Below are 21,978 nucleotides of genomic sequence, written 5' to 3'. Positions count from 1 at the left end.
TAGGACTTGACAGTGGGTTTACCTTACGCCACAAGGACTTGGCTTTTTTGTCTAGCACTTCCTTTAGACAGAAAAAACAAACACAGAAGAGTCCTTTGATTTTAGTACTGATACTGAAGTGCTGAGCTTGCATGTCTCTCTCTCTCTGTCATGAAGATTTGCCCCTCACCTTAGTTGCTTTTCTGTAATATATCAGCCAAGAGTGAAATGAGTATCGCATTCCTGCATGACTGTACTTCTGCTGGCCTGACTTAAAGGGGGGAGAGCAATATGGGATCACACCAAAATAACACCAGTATGTTATGTTGAACCGACTTTGTATAGAGACGGAAGAGCCAGCAAGAAGTGGGAATTGCCAGGTTCAACCTTGGGACAGCTATGTTTTAATGCATGCTGAAGGTCTAACCACAAAATGTTTGCTCTTTTCAGCCTCTGAAAAGGCTGACGTACTCCTCTCACAGATAACTGCACTAAGAAGAGGCAGCACTTCCCCCCTCAGTACAGATTGGAGCCTCCCAACAGGCTCAGATCTAACAAAGAAAAGTTATTGAAATTCAAATCTGAACTTTCTATTTTAAAAGATACCGCAGCCTCATGTGGATAACACAGTGAACTAAGCACTTGCAGTACATCTAACACCTCAGCATGCCAGCGGCAGGGACCAGGATACTAGCTAAAGCAGTAACTTCATCCAGAAGTAAATGCCAAAATGAAAGTTTTTGGTAGTACTGCCAGTGCTCATAAAGAGGAACGTAAGACAATTCTATAGGGGAAGAGCAGCAAAAGCTACACATAAGCATGCTTTGTATTGGAATCAAGTAAAGATGAAATAGAAAATCCCACCAGCTTTGAAGGCAGGAAATTGTCACCCCATACATTTTCCTTTCCCTGTTCACATCTTACAGTGGGAATTTTACCACTTCCACGTGTAATAATGAAGCACCTTTTAGCTTGCCATTTTTTTTTATTTTTTATTCTTTTACTAAAAATACTAATAATTTTCAGTCTGATACTTAAAGTCAAAGCACAATAACCACCACTCCCCCAGTAAGAGAACCCTGGATCAGGAATGATTTTCACAGTACTGTTGGCCTCCCTTAAGGGATGGACGAGGCAGTCGCTCTGCCAGCTCCACCTGATGGCAAATGGCAGGAATAGCACCGTAACACGGTACTGGGTTGGGAATGCGGATTTTCAGAGTCACAGTATGTCAAAGCCCGTAATAATGAAGACCCAAGCCCGTGACCAAAGCAGGCTTTGATGAAAGACAACATCTGATTTGATCAGATGCTAGAACTGACACAGGGTCAGAATCAAATGCACAGAAGGCATTTCTTCTACAGGACAGGAGAACAATTAAGGCAGATGAGGATATAAGGTTTGAAAGTGGAGATTCAGAGAGGTGATTTCAACTTACATATTCATCAGCTCAAGAATTAATATAGCTTCCTGGGTTATCCTTTCCTTTAAGGAAAAAAAAGGACCAAAGTAGAGATGATGATGAATAGAGAGAAAGCACACAAGAAAACAAAACAAAGCACACACATAATGGGTATCAAACATGTTATTTATTTTTTAAGGAAACTACAGCAATATACATGATTACAGAATTATGAAGCACTGTGATGCACAAGGAATGAAATGGCCTCAGTCCAAGCACTAATGACCTCATGCCTTTTCTTTCACATTATCACTCAGAAAAATTACGTTATCTGAAAAGAAATAGAGAATTTATACTTCAGGATTGTTTTGCCCTGTTGCACGCCTGCACATTCACGAAGACAACCTACCTCTGTAAAAATAAGCTGCAAAGACATGTATTTCAGAACAGAACATTTCACAAAAATGTCCCTTCACTGTCCCTTACAAGGTTCCTGTTTTTATCTCCCCAGAAGGCTGAAAATTCAGGATGACCACACACACTATGAAACAACTGTGCTAAACGTGATGAAAAGTTGCTGAACAAAGATGTCAGAAACATTTCAAAATAACATTTTAATTCTTTAACTACGATCTCTATCAGTTACAGCTTATTTTATTTTCTCATTTTCATTATGCACTATCATGTCATCAGCCCATGGGACTATAGTTTTATTATTTCATCATTATTTTTAGTATTAGTATTTCATCAAGCCTCAGTTTCTGAAGCATCTTGAGACTAGGGATTTTGAACACTAACAAGAAATCATTAGGGTAAATAGTAATTTAAAACAACAATAACAAAAAAGAGGATTTGCTTCTCTCCTCCAGCTACTTATAAACAGCAACCTATAGCACTGCTAGCTGGAGCTGCTCGTGTGAAGCTTTGATTGCTATTGTTTTAAAGAGGTTGAACTGTATAAACATCCAAAATATTTTTTCTTTTTCTCCTCTATTTTTTTTTTTAGATACAGCTGTATAACAGAAGTGTTTGCTTTACTACCCAGTTATTTCAGCCCTTCTTCAAAAGCCACGAGACAGTTGCTCTACCCACAGTAAAGAAGTAGGACCAAACTGTCCTTGGCTATCCTCATGCTATTTAAAGACTCAAGGAAAAAGTTCAGTTTTCCAGTTCTATTCTTCGTTGTGTTTACCCAAGGGACAAAACTACTCTGTCCAGTCTGTGCTCTTCTTACCACTACTGGCTGCAAGACTGAGGTCTTTTTTAAATTCTCCATCAAGTTCTCTCTCCATAAAAAATTTTTCACAAACAGAGGCCCTTCAAGTCAGTGAAGCCTCCTATCTTAGAGGAAGAAAAAATTCCCTGCCAAACCTAAGAGAAAAGTACTAAATGGACTCTGCTTTGGCTAGAGAAAGAATCTGTCTGACCTGCAGCACTACTTGCCAACATTTTGAAAACATGCAGTATCAGCCTGCTGCACCAACTGGTTTGTGTGAGCGAACTACGCAATAGTCTGCAACTAGATGCTCTCACTTTCTGTCTCTTCATACACAGTGCCAGAGGACATCTAGTGGCACAGGCTGGAAACTGAAGACAGCCTCTTCATTCTCTCAGACACCCCAACTATGAATTCTGAAGATCAAGACAAACCAAGTTCTGTTTCAAAGGTCCTCCACCCCCTTCATCTCCATTTTAAAGATGCAAAGTGGACTTTGGTGTGTTGCTCCTTACCTGCAACAATTGTTGTTGCCTGCCGCCTCACATTGTTTTTGTCCGTATATTCACCATAGTCTAATTTCCCTTCAACGTAGAGTCGAGAACTGAAAAGTCAAGAATTTGGTTCTGGTCAGAAAAATGTACCACTCTTTTCTCCTTTATATTTGATTCTGAATCCACAGGCTTTTGCATCACTTGCGTGTAGCATGTTGCTAGCTTACTGTAAGGCACTCCTACCTTAGTACGGCTCCTGGTCACCATAACTGGCCAAGAAGCCCTAAAGCATCCTGGCTTGTATCAGAAATAGCATGGCCAGCAGGACTAGGGAAGTGATTGTCCCCTTGTTTGTGGCACTGGTGAGACTGCATCTTGAGTACCGTGCTCAGTTGTGAGACCCTCACTACAAGAAAGACATCAGGTGCTGGAACATGTTCAGAGAAGAGCAACAAAGCTGGTGGAGGGACTAGGAAACAAGAGTTATGAGAAGTGGCTGAGGGAGCTGGGGCTGTTTAGTTTGGAGAAGAGGAGCCTGAGGGGAGATCTCATCACTCTCTACAACCACCTGAAAGGAGGCTGCAGTGAGGTGTCGGTCTCTTTTCTCAGGTGACAAGTGAAAAGATGTGAGGAAACAGTCTCAAAGTGCACCAGGGGAGGTTTTAAATTAGGTATCAGGAAGAATTTCTTCACAGAAAGGGGTGCTTAGACATTGAAGCAGGCTGCCCAGGGAAGCGGTGAAGCTGCCACCCCTGGAGGTATTTAAGAGACATGTGGATGTGGCGCTTGGGACATGGTTTAGTGGTGGTATTGGTAGTGTTACGTGACAGCTGGACTTGATGATCTTAAGGATCCTTTCCAACCTAAATGATCCAGTGATTCTATGAGTTCTTAGATCGACTGATTATGAAGGCATTACATCATCAAGCACGTTCACTTACCCTTTCTTCACATACTGATACGTAACGTCCCTGAGGCCTGGTCTGAAGACAGAGATCCTGTGCCATGTTGTCTTCTGACTGATATCACCTAAGGTACGTAAAAATAAGTCAGATGCCACATCCTCTTTTTCAGGCAAGCCTCAGAAATTAATTTTAAAGTGTTGGGTGTTCTCAAATTATGAGAAGTGATTTAAGAAACAGAACTACACTAGTACTCAATGTTCCACTCATCTGTGTCCAAATAAAAGTGCAGGAGCACAGTTCAAACCAAGAGATCAGTTTTCCTGGAAGCCTATGCTCATACTACAAGACATTTCCCACCGTTACAGACTCCACATTGAACAAAAGTTAGAGGAAAAAAAGACGACTGTAGCTACAGACTGATGGAAGAATTGTAGAGAAAATGTATTATTCTTTTTTTTTCCCCTCTTGGAATACAGAGTATGGAAGCTGCTGCACCTCTAGCAACGCCAACAAGGAAGAACTGCCAAGTCAGTGCTCTTTCCTCTCCTCCAGAGGGGGGTCAACAAGCAAACCCCTATTCAGTACATGCTGCTGAAGGTGAGTCTGGGACATACAAACATACAAGCATCCTCACCGACCTCAGAGGAACTTTTCTGCACCCGAGAGATTTACAGAGCAGCCTGAAGACAAAGCATGGTGCTACTGAATATGCAAAAATATGACCACAGAACAGGGCAGAAGCAGGTTGCTCAGTGCAGACTCACCTCCCTGGGCTTCCTCGTTTTCTCCTGTTCGCCACATCTCGTTGGTTGCAAGAGAAAATATGGTAACAGGATTTTTGCCGTCCACTTGCCTCATGATCGGGTCCTGTCCAACCCGACCAAGTAACTGAACACGATTCATGGCTGAAACACAAGAGTAAATGCAAGAGGAGATGCACTACTGAGTATGGGACAAACCCCTGAAGACTCAATAATCATTTTCAGTACTAGGAAGAGATTAAAGATTTCAAAGAGGTTTACATGTGTGAATTATGATCCCTCTAATCTTGACAAGTTGTAAATCAGGAGCTCTCATCAAGGACCAAAACAATCACTTTCTGCTATTTCTGACCATTTTTCCAGCTTTTGTCACGTTTAGCTAATCAGGCCCTGCAGTGGTTACTATTTCATTTTTTGTTATCACTGTTGAATAACCTAATTTAGAAAGATGAAGGGTGTTTTTTTAATTTCTTTCTGGTCATCTTTTTCAGACACATCCATACATGACTTGAGACTACACTGCATTAATTTAAAAGTATCTTGATTTTTATTTAATTGTAATAAGTCCATAGTATTTCATTGTCCTTTTCATAAAAAACAATGCATTTTAAACAACATTGCATTATTACACCACATCCTCTAAATTACAGGGTCAATAATTTTAACACAGGTCTGGATGGACACAGGTTATTCCTTCTCAAAGACAAAAAGACAGTGGATGGACACAACATACTCCTCCTTGTTGAGGACAAAGAGCTGGAGATACTGGAGCACCACTCTTACACAACAAGCATGTGAACCGAATGGTAAACTCTGAAACCTACACCTGGTGTGGCAGCAGCAGCACCCAGACAGGCATCCCAGGCGCATGGAAGTCCATGCAACAAGCACACGATGCACGTAGAGGCAGGTGCTGGAAAGCACAACAGCATACCCAGTTCACTGCCACTAATAAGGCAAGGCCACCTTCCTGTTTCAGGCTGTACTTTGTCAGGGCTTTTTGGTTTTCCCCCTTAAGTGCTGCTTGACCTGACACAGACCAGACCAGAAAGCTACTTAAGAGTTTGTTTGAAACAACAAATTCTTAATTTCCACAGTCTGGAGCTATCATTCATATGCGTTCCTCTCCTGGCATATTTCAGCCATTCTAAACCTGAGATAAAATCACAGAGAGTAACAGCTAAGCATTATCTCAACACACAGGAGCTACTTACATCTTTCGAGTACCAAGGAGCCAACCATATCAGACTCACGCCTTACGAACTGGCGGAACACCTGAAGGAACAGACAGGTATTAGTCTCCAAGACACACAGTGCGAACACCACACCACGCTTTCTGAGCCCTTACAGAGACCTTGCAATCGCATTCTTTTCCAGCGACCCGTGGGGGCTGGGGGAAGAACCCAGCTCCACTGAATGAAGCCAGTGGGATTATTCAGAGACTATTTCGTTAATTCAAAGACTGTTTTGTTAAGCTGGGGCCTGACGGCTGCCTAGGAAGGATCTGCAGAGCACAAGCCCGTCGGGGTGCCGCACGCCCCCTTGACTCGCACGCAGACAACCCGCGGCGGTCCCACGCCTAACGCAGGCCTTCCCTTACGCTCCGCGGCCGCAAGCTGCGGAGTAACAAGGGCCGGGGCCCGCACTCCCGGAGCACGGCCCCTTCCCCCCCCCGCCCCGTACCTGCCACGCGGCCGGCCGCAGCATGCCGCCCGCCTGCCGCCGCCCGCGGATGGGGCCGGGGAGCAGCGCGCACGGCCCCGCCCGGAAGCGGAAAGGGGCCGGGGCGGCCGCGCTCCGCCTTCCGGGGGAAACCCGGCCCCCAGCGCCGCCCCCTGCCCTCCCAGGAGGCAAAATACCGAGTAAATAAGACTAGGCACTCGGTCTTTAAGTAAAAGGAAGCGTTAAAAATCTTTATTTGCACGTTTCGGGTTTTAAAGGGGGACAGGAGGTTAAAAGGCACGGCTGTACCAGCACTTGAGCACAAACTCGGCTTCAGCGAAGCCGGATAGTGACAGCTATCGCCTCACGCTCTCCCTCACGGCAGGACACCACGTACATCAAGCTGTTTCAGCTAGACATGCGACCGACAAGAATTCGGGAAGTTACATTTAGCAGGGGGATGGGATTTATTAAACGTTAAAATGCACGCTTCACATAGGCAACTCCAAAACAAAGAAAAGCCTGACAACACCTAATGCTTTCTAACTTCCCCCATCTAGGTAGCAAGCTGGATAGTCCAGGCAGGTTGTGGCTCCATGGGAGAGATACCAGAATGGAAACAGTTATACAGATCCACCTGCCAGGACACACTGAAGTCATCCCCTCCCCACTTTAAGCAAAATCCTTTCCAATCAGCATAATCCACATCAGGCTTCAGGAACCCTTCTGCTAAAGCTTATTGACTTCAGTTCCACAATTTCACGCATGTTGCTGAAAGTTAAGGGAAGGGAAGTTTCCTTCAGCTTCCTCAGGCAAGGACCCCTTAACTAAAAGCACTTCCTTCACTCTTTATCTCCCTCAGTGAAATGCTGCTCCAAAGTCATCCTAAGTCCATCAGGACTGCTATGTAACAGGTCTACCTCCTGACATGTAGTTAAAACTGTATTATTCTCACCCCCCTCAATGATGCTGTACTCCTTGTACAGCCAGATTTCCTTTGAAAGATATATAGGTGGCCAGTGTTAAGACCACAGAAACATCAATAATAGGGTCCATCTAAACAGAGGAGCAGAAATAAATGCCATCCTTCCCCTTGTATGGGAAAATATTCTTAGTCTAGAGCAAGACCAGTTACACAAGAAATTAAACAGGTAAGACTGAGGACAATACTCTTAAATCACATCTTGTACTTGTGAGCTAGTCATTCTTCCCTTTCCTCAGCCAGCATCTCATCACAGAGAATGAGGGAAACAAAACACAACAGGGAGAGCTAATATGGGGCGTTGGTCTGGGCAGACCCTCTGCTTTCACAGGGCCATTCAGCAGCCAGAATTTTCTTGGACAACACAGAAATTCAGTAACCCAAAGTAAAGCTAAATGAGCGACAGTTCTTCCCTCCCACCAGGCGCTTGCTGTTCTGCTTAGAGGTTTCAGACTCTGGTAGCTTGGCACTTCCTAATGGCTGGTCCTTCATGAGGGTCTGGGCAAGGCGGGCTGCTTTTAATTCCCTGCAGGGAAGAGAAAAAAAGAGGAAGGAAAGAAAACTACATTATGTATGAATCCCCATCATCTGGGGAAGAAGGCTGTGAACAATCTTGCACAGGAGGGTTACTGCAGTACTGCTGAATGGTGACTTTTGACCCAGGTTCGACATGAAAATTACTATAGGTTTCTCCACAGTTTCTACTCCTGACTGGATCAACTTTAAAGGTTTAGGTAGCCCATGCCTCAGGTCATGAAACACACAGACCAGCACCAGTATGAAGAATCCCTACCTCAGTCTTCCCCCTCCGCATTGTTTCACTATTTGTATTGGTGGAACTTAGATCAGTGTCATTCCAAGCAGCAGATATCTAATAAAGGCATATGCTTCTTCTCCACTGCTTTTCTTCCCTGATGCTTGCTGCTCTCCCAGAGCACTGTCTTTTGTCTACACTGAAAACCTGTTCCACAGCTGATTATTACAATGATAGGGGTGGTACGACCATCTGAGCACCTGGAAACATTACTGCCAACAACAGCAGTGAGGGAGCATGGGGAAGGAGGATGTCTGCCACCCCCTTGTATTTTTCTCATCTTGCTGTGCAAGACCCTTATCTGTTCAGTAGTATTTTCTTATCTGGTCGCACATTGTATCAGTATTTTCCATCACCCATGGTTACAGTAAGTGCACAAGTTCACTGCTCTAGTTCAGCCAGTGTCTCAAAGCCAGAAGTGAACCACGGGAACCACAGCTGCCTTGGCACTGCAAGTCCCTAGCTACAGCCCCACAGCCCTTCCAGCTCCAGGCACATGTTCCTGCATGCTACATCTCCCAGCACTGCCTCCCTACATTCAAGCCCGGTGATCAGACCTGTCTTCTCTCCCTCATGCCCACACAAGCCCTACCTTTCCAGCATGGCAGTCTTACACTTCTCCACATTCAGCTGCTTCTGAAGCTGCACAGCTTTTTCAAGTGAAGGACGGAGAACTGGGTGCTTAGTAAGAGCTGTGGCAGAAGGTCTTTCCGCTGGGTCAGGATGGATCATGAGCTAGAAGGCAAAGGAGTTCAGGGTTTAAAACTCCATCACATGCGAACTGGAAAAATCCCCATCCTGTTAAGACTACTTACCTTGAGGAGTTCAAGAAAGCCACTGGGAAGCTTCTGAGGGATCGATGGGATATTGCCTTTGCGGATGTGGTGCCACATGGCCCCATTGTGAGGCAGTGGTCCTGCACCTGCTGCTAGAGCTACTGTGAGTGACAGAGCAAAGATGTCCGCCTTTGGCAAGTGGCAGTATTGCTGTAGAGAGAAGATGAACTGTTATATGAAGAAAATATCTTATTATACTCAGAGATGTTGGGATATCAGCTCAAAAAGCAGCAGCTAAACAAGTATATGATACTGCCTTCACTGTCCCAGTTAGTTTTCTCCTCTTTAGAATAAAAACTTTGGCCAGTAATATTGGATTTTGTAGTATTGTTGGCTAATTGTTAATAGCACATTAGCTTTCACCCACTCATGAGGAGCTTGCAGCCCACACTAGAATCACCAGAGCAAATCTAGGGGACAAACACCTAACAAATGTGCCTCTTGCCCATACCACAAGACAGTAAGCCAGGCATACCCAACTCAAACCAAGGACTGACTGCATGTGATATATTGACCAAACAGTTCCTAAATCCACTTGCAGCACAGGAAGATAACGTCACAAATATCTGAGCTGATGAACACATCCAGGCTGGTTGTTACATACTGATTGCCTTTTTGCTCACTGGCCAGAGTGACAAAACTACTGCAGGTTTAAGAAGAGGACTTGCATAGTTCCTCAGCTGTGCCTGCTACCTCTCCACACTACCTAATTGTGGTTTGTTATACAAAGCATTTGCCTGGATGCATACATCACTCAGTCTCAGTAGTCACATCCAACAGTTTTATGTCCACTGGATATGTAACATGAAATGGACTCAAAGTTTTTGCCCCATTCTCCCACTGCAGGTAAAATAGTTGCAATAATCTAAAGTTGCTTCTGAAGCATGTTAGAACAGCATGAAGTATATTAGGATAATACCCAAGCCTATACTATTTCAATAAAGTTAACTTCACTGATTTCACAGCCAGACCTGGCATAGTGAAGAGAAGATAAGACAAGGAATACATCAGAATAATTATTTTACTATGGTTGATCTCTCCACTTGCTCACCACCCTGTTCTCCCACCAGCAGCTTTACCTCTTGCAATATCTCATTGGCCAAAAATCGTCTGTCTCCTTCCTCCACTTGGGGGTTTGTTACTGATGTCACATGGCCAAGATCACCTAAAACAAAAAAAACGTGGCCAACAGAGCAGACAGAAGTAGATCTCCAATAAAAACCAGCTTTTTAAGAGCACCAACAGAATAATCAGAAACAGAGTAAGAGAACAAGCCTGCTTCTACACAGCAATCTGGGTTTGGAAACAAGCCAACAAGTTTTCCAAGACTGTCACTTCAGAGGAATTAATTCTTGTAAGTACAAGAGGTATTTAGGATGATGCTATCAGTTCTGTTATGCAAATCTCTTCAGCAACTAGGACATAGCAATATCAAGCAGCCCTAAATTTAAGTCAGTTGTAAAGTAAGCAAAAAGCCTACCGATCTTATACATCACACCAGAGGAGAATTCATCTTCACTGTCACTCTCTTCCTGCCCAGCATGGCCCTCAACTGCCAGCTTGTGACAGATGAAGATATTACCTGCAAGACAGTGAAGTTTAGCAACTATTATTTGAGCAACCTGACTGCAGCAGTCAGCAGTCTGACAACTCTGTAGAAATCCCACCTGTCAAGCTAGCTAAGCTTTGCAGCCAGAGAAGTTATGCATGAGCTTTCTGCCCAGCTTACATATCCAGCAACAGAACTGACAAGACAGTTGTATCTTATGCATAAAATATCCCAGGGTAATCAACTTTTCTGCCCCTCCCTCTGCTCCACAAGCTGGGAGCATGATTTCAGCACAAAAAAAGGAGATCCTCTTATAAGGATGTAACTACATGACTGTGAAGGAATTGCTGTGGATATGCCCATCCTCAGCTGCACAGAAAAGAAAGCTTGTAACTGTATTTTGCAGAAACTTCATCCCTCAGTGTAAGCACAGAAGAAATAAACATTCACTTCTCACTGCAGCTCTCACAAAGGTTGAGCACCGTGCAACAGAACTGCAGCAAACAAAGTCTATCTTCTTCTGCAATCCTACTTGCTCTACTAGTAGGAAAGTGATTCCCATGAACGAGAATTATGAGGATCATAAGAATTAAAGTCTGCCAACTATCAGAGAAGGTTCTGTTTTACAGCCACAGCAGTGGAAAGCTTAGAAATCCACAAGACATTCACTTTCTAGGGCAAGATACTCTTTCCTTTAAAGCACTGTAATATATCCAGCCAGCAGCACTCACAGGGCAAAGGAAGAGTGCTACACTTACTAGGTTTGATATCCAGGTGTACAAGGCCAGAGTTGTGGATGTATTTTAGCCCCATAGAGACTTGTAACAAGATTTCCTTCAGCTCTGCTTCAGAGAAATACTGTCCACGTTTTTCATTTTCCAGCAGCGCATCTTGGAGGCTTCCACCTAGGAGAAAATAGTCAAAGACTTTGTGGAGCAGCGTGTTTAGAATATAAGTTATTGACCAGAACACTTACAGGCTTCCTAGTGACAACCCTGACCAGACCTGGATATCACCACTTGGCACCAGCCTTCCCATTGCCTTGGAGCACCCTGCTGCCTGCCAGACATTAAGCAACTGCAGTTCTACCTACAGCACCAAACTGGCTGACTTAGTAGTGATGCTGCTGCTGCAAGTCTACAGAGGAGAGGTTTGTTACTTTTATCTTTACAGGCATAAAGCAGGTATGTGAACAGTGGAACAATGAAATTAATCCCACATCCACTAGTGGTAGTTTAAAAAATGCAACATGTGAATGCAGGAAAATTCTGTGCATCTCCATTAAGGCAGCTTGGCTATTTCACAGGACTAACAAATACCATTGCCTCACTCTCCATCAGTTTTCTTTTCACCACTTCTCCTTTAGTCTCAAAAGTTCATTCACTAGAACAAAAATACATCCCTGTGTTTCACAGTTACCTCCACCGGATTTAGAGTTATTACTCCAAACTGCTGTCACCAGTGATCACAGCTGCCAGGCTGCAACACCAGATGAGCAAGGAGAGCTACACACCAACATTGCCTTTCACAGCTCCTCTGGTAGTCAGAGGTGTCTTTCCCAGCATCTCCCAACAAGCCACATGGCCAGAGCAAAGTGAGTGTACCACCCTGCTTGCAGCACCAGTGAACAGTTCACCCCATTATTTCACTCCATCCCTGAGCAGGCAGCTGATGAGGCCTTTCTCCTAGCCAAGAGGACTGTAAGATACTCATCTCAAGTGCACCCATCCCAACACCTCAGCCTTTAATAGCACTGTTCTTACCATTACAGTGCTCATTTTGGATAATCATGTGATCATCTTCTGCCCACGCTGAGTAGTAGCGCACAACATGGGGGTGGTGTCCAAGGACAGCATGAGCATAAACCTCACGCAACGCCAGCTGCCTAGAGAAGCATGCACAGAAAAAGTATTGGGGACAGGGCATCAGGGGCTGCTCAGGACCATGAAAAGAGCCATATGTTGTAGCCTGTCCTGGGAGAGGGAAAGCAGAGGTATTGTGGACTACTTCTTTGGTTTTGACAGACTGACTAGCTCTCAACTACTGAAGCAAAGCCCAACCCTTAAAAAGGATGTTCAGAAGCACCACATCAAATTAGTTGAGTAGCTGTCAAAAATACTGAACAAGTCTTTTATTAAAGAGAGGAAGAGGCAGATTTGAGGTAATTGCTTCAGTATGTCAGCACAGAACAACTGCATGGCCAATACAGATGCAGAAAGGCTGCACAGCGGGGTAGGGCAACGCCACAGATGAGCTGTTTAACAGTTATTATTTTAAAGACAGACTGGCTGTGTGGATTTGAGGAGCTTGCTAAGTTGCCATGTCACTTTACAACGCCTGAGGATTCTTCTCTGACATTCATATTCAGCAGACCTAAAGCAGTAACTTTCTCCACCTTCCCACTTGTTAGAGCGACAGCAGCCAGATTTTGCTCCTACCACACTTCTCAGATACCTTTAGGACTACACTCCTTTCCCACCACACCTCCCAAAAACACATCCATCATTTCAACCAACAGTTTCTAGCTAGCACACTCACTCATCCGAGGATCCTGCCAGAGGCCTCTTGGAGCGTTTGATGGCATAAACACATCCATCAAGGCGCTTGATGCACTTGTAGACAGAGCCAAATTCTCCCACACCAATCCTTTCTAGCTCCAGAAATTCCTTCTTGTAGCGGGAAACCATATTGCTCTCTTTCAGAGGACATCTCTAGAAGGTCATAAGAACAGCAGGGACAGCAGTATGAGTTGAAATTCAGATAACATTTGCCATGTTTTTAGAGATGTGTAGCATTTACCTACACAGAGCTCCCATTTTACTCCCTCTCCCATTCTGGATTCTACATATGCATGCAGATATGCTTCCAGTCCTTCCACTTAAAGAGGTTGCACTCTTTCTGGCCACCTGACAAAGGCCATCTTGACCTGACTCTGCCAAGATTTTTTTTATTTGTTTTATTTTTAAATCATGACCTGCTAGCCATAGTTAGAAGTCACAGCTAAGGAGCAGGGAAGCAATCTAGTTGGCTGTATAACACCTTTGGGTTATTGCCATCATCTTTTCTCTTGGCAGCCCTGCCCAGTTCCTCGACCCATGGCTGATGGAGTCAGGCAGGGAAGAACAGTGGGGAACAAAGTACTTGTCTTTAGCCCACGTACTGCAGACCTGAAGACCTGTTACCAGCCTTGATAGGTGGACATCCAGTATTGCTGAATTAGCCAGACTCACGTACAGAGCTTGGGTTTCAATAAGAGGTATGACTACCCTGGGCGCAGGAGAAACTTGGTGCCTTAGTTTAATGCAGCCCCAGTAACATAAGAGCTGCTTTACTGTTAGGCAAGAGTGCCTGCAGCAAGGGCATTCTGCATCAGTCCAGCCTCTCATCAGGCTTGATGCACCAGCTGTGACTAACTGCATATCATCAGGTCTCAGTATTTGTATTTCCTCACCAGGAGCCACTTTTCCATGGAGGGCTAAAAGCCTGCAGAGCAGCTGGAACATTATTGCTACAGTAATAGACCCCAGGGATATAGAAGATGCTGGTACTGCATGTAGAGTCATGTCTACTGGCAGGGGAGGTAAGCAAAGAAGAAAAGATAAGCAGTGGAGCATGAAGTGAACAAAAGAATGGACTAAGTGGTTTTTTCTTTATCATCCCGCATCCCTTACAGGGATGGGGGTTCACATCGGACTGCTTTCCAGACAAACCACTGTTGTGATTGCTGCTAGATTGATATGACCTTAAAGCAAAGAGGTAAAGAGTTGGTTCCTACAGGCAGGAAGATGGGCCCATATCAAACAGTAACTTCACAACAGGCTGCATTTCATAAGGCAACTGTATATTACAGTATCTTAACTCAGGAAATAAATACAAGTCCTAGTAGTTTTATACCTGTAGCATGCCCAATTTTAATCACTGAAGCAGAATAATATTTCAGTAAGTCACAAGTAATTTGAGGCTTCCATCTAAAGAAAACAGTAATTGTAGCCCCGGATGTTGCACGGTAGAACTACAGCTGCGTAGTAAACCTGCCGCAGACCGGTTTTTCTGCAATACCAGTCTTCTCTGCTAGAGGGCACTGGACATTATTCTTCCAGTAAGCCTAAGTATTTCAGTCACAGCGAACAGTTCCACCTACTTGCACAAGAGACGTTTACTTAGAGGTGCTGCTCAGGAAAATGGAGCTTTTTGCCACACCTGAATACAGATGTGATCCAGAAGCCACCTGGATGAGTGGTTTTCTCCCAGATAAAGTGGAAAAAGGGCAACTGGACCCAGCTCTGCCAGCATGGCTGGAGATACGCAAGACCTTGCTCCTGCCCCGTGCAGCCAGGCCAACGCAGCCTGCCACAGAGGTTTGTCAGCAAAGCACAGGCATCAGCAACAGCAAGACAGATTGGTTCTGCATTTTAAGGCAGTATCTGCTGTTCTGTAGCTACACAAACCATAGCGGGGTCTATCATGGACCCAGAGAAGCACAGGCTCCCCAGCTGGACAAGAAAGCCCAGGGCAGGGGGCAAGGGGAAGCCCAGAGCCCTTTGCACAGCTCTTCCACCACACCAGAGACCAGCAGGAGTAGAGCAAAGGGCAGCAGCAGGGAGAGGCCCAGCAAGGGTACACTGAGCTCTTTCTCCAGCACTGCCAGCAAAGCTTCAGTGTAGAGCCAGATTAACACTGATTCACAGCTGGCCTCATTAGAGCCTCATTTGTACACTGGTCAGAGTGGGATTTTCAGCCAGCGAAAACTTGTTTTTCATACTTGCTATAGCGAAGTACACAGGGCCACAGATGTAGGTAGCTCTGCATTTACTGACACTACCACTTTTCTCTAGATGAGTCCCTTTTTTCTGTACCTCAGCTTTCCCTCACACGATGGCTGCACACAGTAGCCAAGGTTGCTAGCTAGCACAATATACTGTTTGTGGTATTCAAACATTAGAAGTATTGTCTTAGCTCACCTGATGAGAGCTACAGCAAGACATTTGCCTACTGAAGGTGAATAAAGAATTTGCTGCCTCATTTCATAAGTTTGCCATTGTGACTACTGCAGTTGAAGCTCAGATCTTGATACTCATCCACACCAGAGCCATTCAGCTCAAGTCTTTGTGTTTGTGGTACAGGTACATATATTATTTGCGATATAGAAACCATGTTACCCTTACATCCAAAGATGCTCAGTACACTTGTTCATAGCTATGGTAATACACATGCTTCTTCAAAGCACAAAGGTACTGTCATTATTTACAGTAATATAGCAATACAGTAATTACTTTCCCTCAAGGCAAGGAGCCAAAATTATTTTAGTTCCCAGAATGACCTACTGACCAAAATAGATGAGTCTTAGGATCACTTGTTAAAGTTTGATCTGCTTTGGCACAAGTTTCCTTTCAGAATTATTTCCAAGTTTGCTGTCTCCAATGTTAACATCAGACATCCAGCTTAGAATTATTCTATCAGAGGTACCCATCTTCTGTCACAATGCCATGATTTGAACTCCGATAGGTGAATAAGTTTCATCAAGCACTGTATCTTTGCTAGCATCTTGTGCTCTCTGTAGGAGATTATGCAGAGGCACTTACCTTGGTACGTAGATCCTGTTTTAATTGGCTTCTTGGATCAGGATTCCTCCTATAACAGAAGTTCAGGAAAGTCTAGATGCATCACTTCAGTCCAACAACCAACTAAGATTTGACATGAAAACATCTCAAATCAATCAAATCCCATCCTACAGATGTATTTTGTAAAGGATTAGTATGTAGTGAGGTTCTTAGTGAAGCCTGAAAGGCTGTAGACTCAAGCTAGGAAGTCTCAGTCAAAAAAATCTTCCATATATCAATTTTTGTAGTGCCCACAGGGCACAGAAGCATCATTCAAGGCACCTTTCTGCTGGCTACCTTATTTCTGGTGAAGATACATGGAAAATGGCCTTGTACAACAAGCTCCTAGTGATGGAGAAAACTGCCCTGCTGTGCTTTCAAGGGGGTGGGGAGAAGCCTCTGTGCTCTTACAGCTGGGGCTATGAAAGACAAACATCATTGTAGTACACAGGTACTCGACTAAGTTTGTGTTGGCTAACCCAAACCAGATTTGGATCAGAGCTTTTGCAGGTCAACGATACCAAGTTCCCACCTTAACAATCTATAAGACATGCAAACATGCACATCTTCTGAGTCCCAGATATGGGCATAAACCAACCTAACTCCACCCCACCTGTGGTCAGGAGAGAGGTGCAGTTTTCTTCTAAAGCCAAAACACTGACATTCACCGTTGAGCCCCCACTTGCATTTCTGAACAAGTGAAACTATTGGTTTTACTCCTATTTCTGCTCTATTACCCTCATGTCTGCTGATGTTTGTTTTTCATCAGTGAATGCTACTGAAGTGGATGATTCATCATTAGCAAATAAGTCTGGGAACTAGATGTCTCCTTCATTACTTATCTCATTCAAACAGACTCCTTCCCACCTGTTATTTAAGAGCAGTTCACTTACATCTCTCCTCTGACTTTCCGCTTGCCATTAGGAAGAAAGAGCATTTGCCGGTATGACTCTGGTGTAAAGGGATTAATATTGACAAGAGAAGATTGGGTAGAGTCATCTGAGTCAGCGCCAGGAGTAAATCTCAGATGTCGGAAGCCTTTGGATGGGACCTTTGACCCAGGTGAAGGGAAAGCTGTCTTGGATAACAGGCTCTGTATTGAGGGGAGAAAAAAAGCAATGAGCCAAATGTTTTGTTGCTGTCATGTCAGAATAAAACCACTGCTGTCCTGCAAATGAAGGAGAACTCAGCTCCCTTCCTTCGGATAGGGGAAATCACAAACTCTACATGCTTAGTTTAGTCCTGACAGCTTTCTCCTTCTTCCACAAAACATTAAGTTAATTACCAAGCCCTTTCACTGTTCTCTGCTGTCTTTGGTGAAGGCTGCAGAGACACTTCTACAAGCTCAGTCCTCAAGAGGAACCAGCTGTTCATCTTTCCCACCTACAGCGCCACAGAAATTGCACGATGGTTGCAGTAACACGGAAGACAATTTCATCAAACCTGGACTGTTACATCAGTTTGGTCAGGAGGGGTTTGCCAGGAAGATGAGGTGGGACACGACCTGAGTTCCCTTCTGGTTCCTCAGCAGTAAGCAGCATTACAACAGGAAATGTGTTAGAAATACTTGGATATGGCTACTGACAAAAGTGACCAGAAAACAGGTCCCCTTGAGCAACAAAACTGAAGTTTCAGAAATTAAATTCAGAAGGAACCTCTGTATAGTCTAGTCCAGCTTCCCACAAAAGACAGGCCACTAGTTTTCAGCCTACCAGGCTAAAATCCTGCCCCCAAGTAAAGCATAACTTAAGAAAAACACCTATCTTGATCCAAAGATAGAAAAATCAACTAACTTTGTGATATTTGAACCCTTCAGTAACTACCAGCTTTTTTGAAAAAAGTCTAGTTTTTCAGTTCACATCTGACTTGTTTCAGTTTCAAGGTGGCAGTAAGAAGTCCAAATGGGTTTTTAATATACCTCTTTCTCCTAGAGGAAAGCCCTTAGAAAGGCCTTTAAATCCAGAACTCTCTACCATGAGGATCATGATACCTGTTTTTTTGATCCAACAGAGTTGCCTCTTGTGATTCTGGAGCCACATCTTCACTGATATCTAGAACTCCTCCCACCCCTCCCTGATGTTTCTAAAGAAAAGGTAGTTGCACTCAGTATTGTACATCAGCCGAATTGATGCTGTGCTGAGAGATGTAGTTACTTCTGGGACATTCCTATATTTCAATACCATACTGGCAGTTTCAGCTACTGGGTTATTATAACCCTGAAGTCCATCTTGATCACTTTCTCATGCTCCAGTCTATATACCCTTGTTCTTTGTTGGAAAGCTTCTGTATACAGATGTATCAAAAGCAGTATATGCTTAAGTCCAATTTACCCAGGAGCCAAGAAGCTCTACAGACTTGTGGCTACGATCTGGTCAAGCCACAAGTCAAGAAGAGGATATAAATTACCATCACAGCCTGCTGCTGCATGCATGCAGTTTCCATCTGCCTTACTAGAGCTCTATTCCATGACCAGACTTGTCTCCTATAACATCATCTGAGCACAGCTGCTAACACACAGGGTAAGCAAGGCAGCTACCGTAGCTATCTCTAGCAATTTGTTCAAGGATTGGGTATGTACACAACATGTAGTTGTCTGCCTGCTCTGCCACACGTTAGCAATTTCATTTTCATTTCATCGCAAGTCTTGAATGCTAGAAGCCAGCACACACAACAAGAGATATTTAGGAGCAGAGAAGCTGCCTCCAAGTCCACACTTGCGCTCACAGAAGACAGGATCAGTTGTATTATCTTCTATACAAGAAGCTTCATGGAAAGTAAGGGGCCAAGACCATTCTCCTAACAAGCCAGATAAGTAGATAAATGACATCTTAGAAGAGCAATGCAGAGGAAGACGGGCTAGTCTTCCTCCACAAGCATACATCGATTTGTTGCCCTGAGAACAAATTCCTGCGTTCCCCAAGATCACTGAACAGCTGAGTTACACGCAAAGAGAGAAGCAACATCAATGAACAACGAGCTGGTTGGAAGTCTTCCAGCCTCACTAGACAAAGTAACCCCCAAGTAGCAACGTCACCCCCAACGTGCTCTTTCAAGAGAAAACCCACTTTCATCCAAAAATGAGCTGAACAGAGCATGCAGTGTGGGCAGCTGCCTGCCTCCAAGCTCCCCCTGGGGCAATAAGCACCTCAAAGAGACACTTCTGTCCCTCAGGGAGCACAGTGCACACTTCCTACAGAGATGATACAGACATCCAGTGTCCTAAGCAGAGCACGAGGGACACATGGGCAACCAAGGCATATGGCCGCTATTTTTTTTTTTTTAAAGTCTGGCTGAACTAATACCAGTTAAGTAGTTTCAACAACAGCTTGGAAAGAGTCAAAACACCTGCTCCCACACACAGGTTTCTATTCACACTTGGAGAATAATCACTCCATAGCTAAGGAGCCTGCTGTCCAGATTTCTAACAGAAGAGAAGAAGGCCAACAAGGGTTAGCACTACAAACATGCTTTCCACAGAGCTAGAACAGACTCCCCACATCACACACTCAGCAATACCCCAGTGATGCCGCATACCCTGCCCACCAGGGCACAGAGGTGTGTGACATTACCTTGGGAGTGTGCGGGGTGTCACAGAGCTGCAGCTTCTTCCAGGTGATGTGCAGCGGTGTCTCAGCATTGCCACGGCTCCTGGTCACACCCAGGGAAGACTTCAGGGTAGGACTCACCCAGGCTTTCGTCCTGCTCAGGAAAATCTCACTGAGCTTCCTGTGAGGGGTCACAGGGAGAGGACTGTCCCCTTGCCACTTCTGGGAGTCACAGCTCCTGAGAGGGCTTGAGCTCAGGGTATCCTCCTCATGTAGGCTTCTCTCTTCACCCTCTTCTCCACAACTGGAAAAATCCAGCCTCTGAATGAAATCATCGCTGCTGTCCCAGTCATCCATTTCACCATATGAAATGGAACAGATAGAGCTGATCCTGGCCTGTTTGGTTAGAGGGAGAAGGGCAGAGAGAGAGGAAGGCAGCATTATTTACACAAGCAGAATAACTGCCCCCTCCCTTAGGGCACACATAACTAACATTTAATTGCATTGATTAAGGATTGTCCCAGAACTCCCAACTACAAATCCTTTCAGCTATCATTCATAGGACAACAACAGCTTTGACTTCCACCTTGCTGGTGCAAATCAAATAAAACCCAGAAGTCACTACCTTTCCCAGTGAGCTTCCAAGGGAAGTTCTCCACCCACCAGCACTTCATCAACTACTGCCGTCACAGAGACTGAGCTACCAAACCCTACAGAGCAAAGCACGACAGCCCTCCCCCAGCCTTTTCTCTCTTAAATTCCTCAAGTAGAAAAAGGAGACCCCGCTCCACCTACAGCTGTAAAAGCAGAGGGACCCCTAAGCTGTTACCAAACACCTTACAAGGAGCCCTCCTCCTGCGCATTTATAACCACCTTACACCTGCCCCATTGCTAATGGCAAGCAGCTGGAGCTCGGCAGCACCTGCGTATGGCTGCTGGTGGCTGGGGGGCTGCTGTGGGTCTGGATCTGCTGTGCCTGCAGCCAGCTCTACAGGGAGCCAGTGTTCCCTCTGAGTCATCCCCTTGCTTCTGCACGCTCTTCCCTCCTCCAGCTTCCCGGCCCTGCGGGGAGGTGATGTTTGCTGACAGCCAGGCTGCTTCGTGTTAATCCCACGGGGGATGCAGTCTCCGTGGGCTCAGCTTACATAAACGATCAGTCTGATGGGGACAGCCCCTACTAGGTCTGAATTTGGGCTTCCTGCGTTTAGACGTGTGTTAGTTTGGAAAGCATTACCGCCTGCGCTGGGGGGTTCATAGCCTAAGTTACAAAGTGCTAGACTTCATGAGGAACCACGTGTGGGTCTCGTTGTGGGTTCCCATCTCAGGCTGTCACGTATGTGCCCAGGGAGAGGGGGGGGGCACTGGCCATGCCAATGCCGGTGGCACACGCAGGTGGTCTGCTGTCGCTCAGCAGGAGCAGGATGAAGCCTGTGTTTTGAACAAGGATCAGAACTAGCTTTAGTGAGCTGAGAACAAGGTTACAGAAGCCTTTTCTCTAAGCATCAAGGAGGGCTGCTGGAGGGACGTGCAGAAAGTGGAAGCAGTCACAGCCCAGAAGAGACCGGGGCTTGTCAGCACTGGCGTGTAGTTGCCAGTGCACAGGTCAGGGGGAATTCCCTCCACGAAATAAAGGGACATGTCAATGTGAGGTCAATTGACCCTCATAAGCTGGCCTTTAAATTAAAAGTGTGGCCATCTGGGTCTCTGAAGTTGCCTGCTAAGACCATGACCAGCAGTTCCCTTGATACACACCACCAACACGGTGTTAGGACGTGCCAGGCACTCAGTATTGTTTTCACAGCTCGCATCTGGCCCCGAGGTTGCAGCATTTCTTCCAGGCTCTTGCTGCCTTGCAGACCCACTTCTCCCATGGCACAGCTGCTGTCCTGCTGTCCCCTTTTTGTCCTTTTTGTTGTTGCTTTTGTTGCTCTTAGGGGCTATGGGTAGCTATTCCTCAAAGGAGGAATGCGAGGTGTAAAGGAGGAAACTTGGACCGAGTATGAAGAAGGCTCTACTCATTACTCTTGCATCTACCTAAAAGCCACCACATTTTCGCTTCTTATTTTTTCTACTCAAAGATATGGAGACAATTTTCTTAGCCCTCAATTGGAGGGAAAATTTGCTCATTTTCTGTTGAAAGAGAGTTTTTCTCCTCAAACAGTCATATTCCCTCTGAGCTGGTCTTTTTGATCTGGTGAAGCAAGGAAGCAGAGGACGTGGCCCTTGTTTTAAA

The 21,978-nt window shown here is 45.0% G+C and overlaps 2 protein-coding genes across 3 annotated transcripts; both read right to left on the bottom strand.

Moving 5' to 3' along the window:
- Nucleotides 1-1,549: 1,549 nt before the first annotated feature.
- SSBP1 (single stranded DNA binding protein 1) lies at nt 1,550-6,580 on the bottom strand. The gene is made up of 6 exons (XM_083801146.1): nt 6,441-6,580; nt 5,972-6,032; nt 4,761-4,901; nt 4,033-4,120; nt 3,113-3,201; nt 1,550-1,712 (listed from the first exon to the last, which is right to left on the bottom strand). The coding sequence occupies exons 1-6, from the start codon at nt 6,462-6,464 to the stop codon at nt 1,669-1,671; spliced, it is 447 nt and encodes a 148-aa protein (XP_083657272.1). The 5' UTR covers nt 6,465-6,580; the 3' UTR covers nt 1,550-1,668.
- Nucleotides 6,581-6,643: 63 nt separating this feature from the next.
- On the bottom strand, nt 6,644-20,655 carry WEE2 (WEE2 oocyte meiosis inhibiting kinase). 2 transcript variants are annotated; one of them, XM_083801061.1, is made up of 12 exons: nt 20,541-20,655; nt 19,770-20,141; nt 17,094-17,293; nt 16,183-16,231; nt 13,139-13,311; nt 12,364-12,485; nt 11,359-11,505; nt 10,532-10,633; nt 10,131-10,216; nt 9,031-9,201; nt 8,808-8,950; nt 6,644-7,927 (listed from the first exon to the last, which is right to left on the bottom strand). In XM_083801061.1, the coding sequence occupies exons 2-12, from the start codon at nt 20,100-20,102 to the stop codon at nt 7,774-7,776; spliced, it is 1,680 nt and encodes a 559-aa protein (XP_083657187.1). In that variant the 5' UTR covers nt 20,103-20,141; nt 20,541-20,655; the 3' UTR covers nt 6,644-7,773. The 2 variants fall into 2 exon arrangements, with proteins under 2 accessions (XP_083657187.1, XP_083657188.1); XM_083801062.1 differs by lacking the exon at nt 20,541-20,655 and adding an exon at nt 20,371-20,521.
- Nucleotides 20,656-21,978: the final 1,323 nt, after the last annotated feature.

The sequence above is a fragment of the Anser anser genome (assembly GCF_964211835.1).
Source record: "Anser anser genome assembly, chromosome: 1".
Classification (NCBI taxonomy): domain Eukaryota; kingdom Metazoa; phylum Chordata; class Aves; order Anseriformes; family Anatidae; genus Anser; species Anser anser.
This window is presented reverse-complemented; position numbering and strand designations above follow the sequence as displayed.